This window comes from Eleginops maclovinus, chromosome 4, assembly GCF_036324505.1.
Source record: "Eleginops maclovinus isolate JMC-PN-2008 ecotype Puerto Natales chromosome 4, JC_Emac_rtc_rv5, whole genome shotgun sequence".
NCBI classification, from domain to species: Eukaryota; Metazoa; Chordata; class Actinopteri; order Perciformes; family Eleginopidae; genus Eleginops; species Eleginops maclovinus.
This window is the reverse complement of record NC_086352.1, coordinates 24897104-24904953: the sequence shown is the minus strand read 5'-3', so window position 1 is coordinate 24904953 and position 7850 is coordinate 24897104. Positions and strand designations below refer to the sequence as shown.

Sequence of the window (7850 nt, the reverse complement as noted above, 5' to 3'; positions counted from 1 at the left end):
ATGAGCCAAGAGAGGCTCTCTGGACTGGCACTCATGTCAATTGAGAGTGACGTCCGCAGGTCTTTGGACTTGGAGGGGATTGTGTCTGCATTTGCTGAGGCCAAGGGCCGCAAGCAGCAGTTTCAGTAGGAAATAAAAAAAATAATAAAGGCTACTTTTCAGTGTATGTTTGACCTCTTTTGTGATTAAAACGCACAGAATTGCGGAAATTTTTTTTTTAAAGGCCCCCAACAACTTCTTTGCCTAGGGCCCCCAAAATCCTAGAAACGGGCCTGCGTGTGGGTGTGTGTGTGTGTGTGTGTGTGTGTGTGTGTGTGTGTGTGTGTGTGTGTGTGTGTGTGTGTGTGTGTGTGTGTGTGTGTGTGTGTGTGTGTGTGTGTGAGCTGGACGCAGAGCGGGAGAGAGAGAAGCAGTGGCAGGCGCGGCTCAAACGGGCTATTATTTGAAACAAATGTGCTGTACTTTCAACGAAACTATATCGATGTTGACGATAGTGTCTCGTTCTATATCTCGTTTGAAAAAATATCGACATATCGCCCAGCCCTTCTGATGGCTACTTCCAGCAGGATAACGCGCCATGTCACCAAGCTCATGTCATCTCAGACTTGAACATGACGATGAGTTCACTGAACTCAAATGGCCTCCACACTCGACCTCAATCCAATAGAGAACCTTTAGGATATGGTGGAACGAGATCCGGGGGTCCAACCCGGTGCTAAGGTGTACCTAGTAAAGGGTCCGCTGATTGTACTTTACTATGACTTTCTTCATAATTGTCAACATACAATATAATGAGGGTTAGATTATATTTTTGGGATAAAGTATACAATAAATGATCTCAAAATAGTATACTATATATTTTTTTATGACTATTTAAACATAACATTTTTCCTTTCAGATTTTCAACAGACTATATGACTTTTTAGAGATTATTCAGCATAGGATGCTATGCTTTTTGTCATGTTTTTAGGTTAGGTTGTAGGCTATGAATTCTTTTATATTTTTCAACTTACTATACCAGGACTTTTCATGACTTTTTTGACCTAATGTAATATGAATTTTTTTCAACTTACTATGCTATTACTTTTAAAAATGTTTAAATAACTATTGTATACTATGACCTTTGCAATATTTTTGACGTACTATAACATGACTTACAGTTTTTAAGATACTATACCATATATTTCAACACCATACTATGACTCCACTATACTTTTTCAATGACATTTTATGACAACTTTATGGCATATTAATACTTTAAGTTTATGAAACTTTTTAAAACAAAATGTTACTAATCACATTAGTTCGTTTACACACTATGTACTTATTGGAGTACTAAAACCGTGGTTTAACTAATTTAGGGAAATAACCACTTTCAAACTCAACATTACATTTCACTCCCATAAAAAGGTATTCCTGCAAGACAGTTGATCCATACCATCTCTTCCCAAATATTTTATCCGTGTCCATCTAATTATTTTAATCATTTTGACACTGCTTTGTTTTAAGTAAACGATCTGGTTCATGAAAAACATTTTCCATTTTGCCGTTCATGTATCGTTCAGGAAATATTAAAATCGCTCATTGGTACAAAAAAGAAGAAAAAAGGACAAATCTTAACAATTAAGTCTCTTTATCAAGAGGTTTATTCAACATGATTACATCCCTCGTGGTGTTTTGAAGTTCATTCCAATAGTTGGCTGAGTGACTTGAAGGTTGGAGAGGCCACCGAAATCCTACAAGAGGAAAAAAAAAGATATTCATGATATATGTTGGGTCATTTAGATCAGAAACACTTCATAATAGGGGAACAGTGTTGTCACGATACCAACATTTTCGTTTTGATCCCAAGTCAAGAATTGATACTTTTCTTAAAAAAGGGGAAACTGCCCTAAATGCCATGATTGTGCTTTATTTCAAACCTGGGGGGAAAAAATCAGTCAAATAAACTACTTATAGTAGATGAACTACATTATTCAAAAGTTTACATTAACTTTGGATAACAACACAGGAGAAATAAACGGAGTGCTCTCTCTTCCCCTCTCCCTCTCCTGACAGTCAGTCGTATCCGTCTCATGCAGCTCAATGATTCACCCGACAGTGAAGAATAAACATATTTATAAGTAGTTTAACTTGTTCCAGATGTAGATAAGAGGGTTAGGTCTTTAACTTGAAGTACGCGTTTTGCTCCGCGCACCGGTCCAGTCCCAACGGGCGGAGCTGCGACGGTGATCATGTAGAGCTGCGTGTTCTCCGTTAGCAGAGATGTAACCAAAATATTTCCAAATTTACAAGTTTCTTGCATATTTTTTGTCAAAAAGCTGAGGTGCATCAGCAATAGCAGTCACACTTGCAGCCATGCTCTCGTTTTGTCACATGATATTACAGCTCAGGGTTTCCCGCAGAAAATGAGTCAGTTAAGGTGGTGGGCTGTCCGGGGAGGGGGTCACATTTTTCAAAAGCACTATGATGTTCTCAGTTGGCAGAGAAAGCTTACATTCTTCAAACACAGCTTTAAGAGATTAATTTCTTTGTTTGTGTCTAGTATTTATGGTGGCTCAACAACCAACCTTAAACACGTAATACGTTACACATGGAATGTCCTGTTCTAGTCAGCTGTTCTTTCATGATGTTTTGCCCCCTTTTTATTTTTACAAATATGTTGGTGTTTTTATTCGAATGTAATCATCTTACTTCGGTCAAGATTTTTTTTATATACTTTTCAAATTTCAAAATGCCTCTGGAATTTTAAAAACAGCGAGTCCAAAGTGAGAATCTCCACAACAAAAAGCTTCTAACCCTGACTAAGAAAAGCAGAAAAATTGGTTTCACACTTACCAGCATCTTGAGCATGTCCTTTGTGTCAGGATCTACCTCGATGAGCTCCTGGTCCAGAGCAGAAATCTAAAGGAACAAATTAAAAAACAAATTAGCCACCAAACTGTGTCTTGTTAACTGGAATGTACATGATCAAGTACAGTATGTTTTACACGAGATGCCCACCCCTGCATGAAAAACTCAAAAACCAAAAGAGAAATTGTCACAGACCTCGGGAACGTAGTTGTCCCTCCTCTCTCTCTCATCCTCCTGCAGCTTGATGGAGATTCCTCTGACTGGAGCACGCTGGATGCGCTTCATCAAGTGTGTCACATACCTGAGACACAGACAGGAGCTTATCATTATTACTGATAAGAGGAACAAACAAAGACAGTGACGCGTAATGTAATACAATTTGATGATTGCTATTCACCCGGGGAAATTCTAATTTTAAATATAAGCTATATATCACAACATGCCAGTTTTTCCTCTGTTTCATGTAATTGTTGTTTTGATTAATTGCTTAGTTTGATCTAATAGATAGTGGTTTATTCTGCAACTGCTCTCAAATTCACAACACATGCAGATTGCTAAATAAATAAAATATTGTGAGTCACATTCCATGAGACAAAGAATCTAATGGGAAAATGTTCAATTAGACACCACAATGGCCTACCCTGCATTGTGAAGCATCAATATAAATCATAGAAAAAAATCAATCAACTTAGCAACAACAACTACCACATTGTGGCGTGCCACAGTTTGAGTAGGGCAAAACCCCTAAATCGGATTAATTTAACTAAAGGGCTTTGCATTAAAAATCTATCAAGCATGAGCACAACTGACATCCAGCGATAGAATACAATATGTGGGAGATACAACAACACTTTTGATCGAAACATAAATAACTGCAGAAGAATAATCCAATACAGCAAAACAAGAGGCCCACTCTTCATTTTCTTCAGCACAAAGACCAATTAAATGTGGTTTCACGGCAAAAAGTCACAAATCCAAGAATTAAAGTGGGGTGAAATATTTAATTCAGATGAACCGCTACAGGAGCTACAGCAGTGGAGTCCTCTGGAGAATTACACTGCCTGCTGACTCCCTGTGAAATGTCTCCGCACTCACTTCCACTGACTACATATAAACCACAGCTCTGCAGCAAACAATTTGTCTAATTTTGACAGCTGACATAGGACAAAGATGGGTGTCTGGAAAGTGAGAGAATCCTCTGCAGAACATCCAGACCACTACCGAACAGTTTTTACATACTCTCTGATCATATATCATTAAAAAAATCTGAACATGGAAAATGTGACACTTTGTTTTAAACAGAGTTAATTTACAGAGCACTCTACACACACTTACTTATCTACTCATTTAACCAGTAAATAAACATAAACACCAGACATCGAACAGCTTATAAAAACAGTGAGTGCAAGCATCAGTAACCAGGATGTTGCAATGGTCTAAACAAGTGAAACAGCAGATAGCAGGAGTGCATGTGTCTGTAGTATAAACACATAAATAGCAGCACGTTTGACTCACCCTGCTATTTTGTTGCGCAGAGGCTTGCTGGGGATAATGGCGATCTCCTCACACACCCTCTTGTTGGTGTGGAAGTCATTGCCCAGGCGTGTGTAGTATTTCTCGATGATGACCCTGCTGGCCTTCTTGACCGTCTTTGTCCTGACTCGCCCCTAAAGAGAAACCAGACATCTGAGAAACAGTAATATAACATAGCAGATGGATGTATACAGTGTAGGGATATCACGTGTCTTGTTTATTATAATCGTTACATTGGACTGCATGATAGTGATCACACTGGGAATATCTTCAGCTATTTTATAAATCATAAAGCATTACTCCTTACAGTTGTAGTCGTGTCCCAACACAGCAAAACTATTCCCAAAACACCTTTGATATATTGACTCATAACGTGGAATATGCCACCAAGTTGCCTAACATGAAATCCAGAAACTCACAATGCAAGTTTAAATCCGTTAAAGCAACTCAAATCACTGAATACGAGGACATTCAAGAACGCTTGACTTTGACACTATACAAATAAATCTACATCACTGATATCTGACCAGAAAATCATGACACTAAACAGACACAATTTAAAAAGATAAATTGAGTTCAAAGTGAGTGTAAAGAGCAGGATAATATCAATCACACATATTCAATTATTGTTAGAATTGTCCTGGATTTTTAGTCAACTTCCCCGTTTTTAAAAGTAAAGTTACATGTATAACGACAGTAACAATCTCCATACGGCTGTCCTCCGTTACCAGTGGCAACAAAATCAAGTGGCATTAAAAGCGCAGACGTATAACCGGAGCAAAACTGGAACGTTTGCCCTTTATAAATACTTCAATACTGGTGATAGTTAGCATCAATATCAATATGTGAGCATCGCTGATATTTTGGTCATGTTTTATGGCTGCTTGTCTGCCAGTTAGCTAGTAACTTGTGAACATTTAGCCCGTGTTTTCACATTTAATGCCAAAGACGTGCATCCAAATCCAGCTTTTATAAATGTTAGCACAGTTTGTGTGCAAAGTGATGATTGTAACAGCTTTAAGAACGGAGAGACAGTGAGGATTGAAGAGGATTGTGAGGGCTGCTGAGCTGAAACCCCCTCTGTCTTACCCACCATGTTGACCCGGACCGGTGGAAGAGAAGCTCCGGTTGTTCATACAGGAAGTTTATAGTTTACACCGGCGCACATCACCACGGCGCGGCCAACAGCGACAACTAGCGGCGGGAGGTGAGCAGCGCACATTAAAATGTAAAAAATAATACTATTCCTACTTAGTCAATAACAGATATGAAGAAATGTCAGAATGTAAAGAAAATTACTTGTCAAAATGCCATACTTCTTATTTTGCTTAAATACATTAACACATGCGATACAACATATCTAATCATATTATATTTCTAGTGGTGTATGCTGTTATAATAGGCTGTATCATATGACTTTTTCATTCGCTCAACTATACCTCTATTGACTCTACTGGCTATGTTCCTTGAGAAAGTGCAGCTATTAGTTTAAGTACGTCCCTGGTGATAGGTCATTGGCACAGCCTTATCATTTTCTGTTTGATTGCTTTTGAGAAAGTTACATTTTAGTTCACATACTTTATCTATGTACAGTGGGGCAAAAAAGTATTTAGTCAGCCACTAATTGTGCAAGTTCTCCCATTTAAAAAGATGAGAGAGGCCTGTAATTTTTATCATAGGTATACCTCAACTATGGGAGACAAAATGAGAAAAAAAATCCAGAAAATCACATTGTAGGATTTTTAAAGAATTTATTTTCAAATTATTGTGGAAAATAAGTATTTGGTCAATAACAAAAGTTCATCTCAATACTTTGTTATATACCCTTTGTTGGCAATGACAGAGGTCAAACGTTTTCTGTAAGTCTTCACAAGGTTTTCACACACTGTTGCTGGTATTTTGGCCCATTCCTCCATGCAGATCTCCTCTAAAGCAGTGATGTTTTGGGGCTGTCGCTGGGCAACACAGACTTTCAACTCCCTCCAAAGATTTTCTATGGGGTTGAGATCTGGAGACTGGCTAGGCCACTCCAGGACCTTGAAATGCTTCTTACGAAGCCACTCCTTCGTTGCCCTGGCGGTGTGTTTGGGATCATTGTCATGCTGAAAGACCCAGCCACGCTTCATCTTCAGCGCCCTTGCTGATGGAAGGAGGTTTTCACTCAAAATCTCACGATACATGGCCCCATTCATTCTTTCCTTTCCACGGATCAGTCGTCCTGGTCCCTTTGCAGAAAAACAGCCCTAAAGCATGATGTTTCCACCCCCATGCTTCACAGTAGGTATGGTGTTCTTTGGATGCAACTCTGCATTCTTTCTACTCCAAACACGACGAGTTGAGTTTTTACCAAAAAGTTCTATTTTGGATTCATCTGACCATATGACATTCTCCCAATCCTCTTCTGGATCATCCAAATGCCCTCTAGCAAACTTCAGACGGGCCTGGACATGTACTGGCTTAAGCAGGGGGACACGTCTGGAACTGCAGGATTTAAGTCCCTGGCGGCGTAGTGTGTTACTGATGATAGCCTCTGTTACTTTGGTCCCAGCTCTCTGCAGGTCATTCACTAGGGTGAGATCTTGCGTGGAGCCCCAGATCGAGGGAGATTAGCAGTGGTCTTGTATGTCTTCCATTTTCTAATAATTGCTCCCACAGTTGATTTCTTCACACCAAGCTGCTTACCTATTGCAGATTCAGTTTTCCCAGCCTGGTGCAGGTCTACAATTTTGTCTCTGGTCTCCTTTGACAGCTCTTTGGTCTTGGCCATAGTGGAGTTTGGAGTATGACTGTTTGAGGTTGTGGACAGGTGTCTTTTATACTGATAACGAGTTCAAAAAGGTGCCATTAATACAGGTAACGAGTGGAGGACAGAGGAGCCTCTGCTTGTTTGTAGGTGACCAAATACTTATTTTACCGAGGAATTTACCAATTAATTCATTAAAAATCCTACAATGTGATTTCCTGGATTTTTTTTTCTCATTTTGTCTCTCATAGTTGAAGTGTACCTATGATAAAAAATACAGGCCTCTCTCATCTTTTTAAATGGGAGAACTTGCACAATTGGTGGCTGACTAAATACTTTTTTGCCCCACTGTATGTGTGTTACTTTGCTGCTGCGATAGCAACATTGCTCTTAAGATGACCTTGGCTTTGAATAAAAAAAAAAATCCAATTTTCTGAAAGCAACTTGACTATAATTTAGAGGCATACACAATCCTACAATTGACACTGACAACTTATTTTGCTAAACTGTCCTGTTTCTTCTCGGTTTTATCTCGGTCTTAATTGAAAGATGTATGTTGCTGTACACTTCATGTTTACTGTCAGGTGTTATGTTGTAAATTCCTAAACATATGGAAGAGAAAACTACCTTGCAATCATCAGGTTATCAATTCAAGATATAAAATAAAAAAAAATAAAAAAATCACCAACAAAACCTGCAAGTCACCTCCTCTCCCAAGTGT

The 7850-nt window shown here is 38.9% G+C and overlaps 1 protein-coding gene across 1 annotated transcript; it reads right to left on the bottom strand.

Annotated features, from left to right (window-relative positions):
• Window positions 1-1616: 1616 nt before the first annotated feature.
• LOC134863751 (small ribosomal subunit protein eS17) lies at window positions 1617-5572 on the bottom strand. The gene is made up of 5 exons (XM_063882409.1): window positions 5480-5572; window positions 4369-4520; window positions 3049-3154; window positions 2839-2904; window positions 1617-1736 (listed from the first exon to the last, which is right to left on the bottom strand). Exons 1-5 carry the CDS (start codon window positions 5480-5482, stop codon window positions 1659-1661), a joined length of 405 nt encoding a protein of 134 aa, XP_063738479.1. The 5' UTR covers window positions 5483-5572; the 3' UTR covers window positions 1617-1658.
• Window positions 5573-7850: the final 2278 nt, after the last annotated feature.

What these genes read in the sequence shown, in the direction of transcription:
- LOC134863751 (XM_063882409.1), bottom strand. An exon ending in CTGCGCAACAAAATAGCAGG is followed by an intron (nt 3,155 to 4,368) that starts GTGAGTCAAACG and finishes TCTGTGTCTCAG; the next exon opens with GTATGTGACACACTTGATGA. An exon ending in AGGACATGCTCAAGATGCTG is followed by an intron (nt 1,737 to 2,838) that starts GTAAGTGTGAAA and finishes TTCCTCTTGTAG; the next exon opens with GATTTCGGTGGCCTCTCCAA.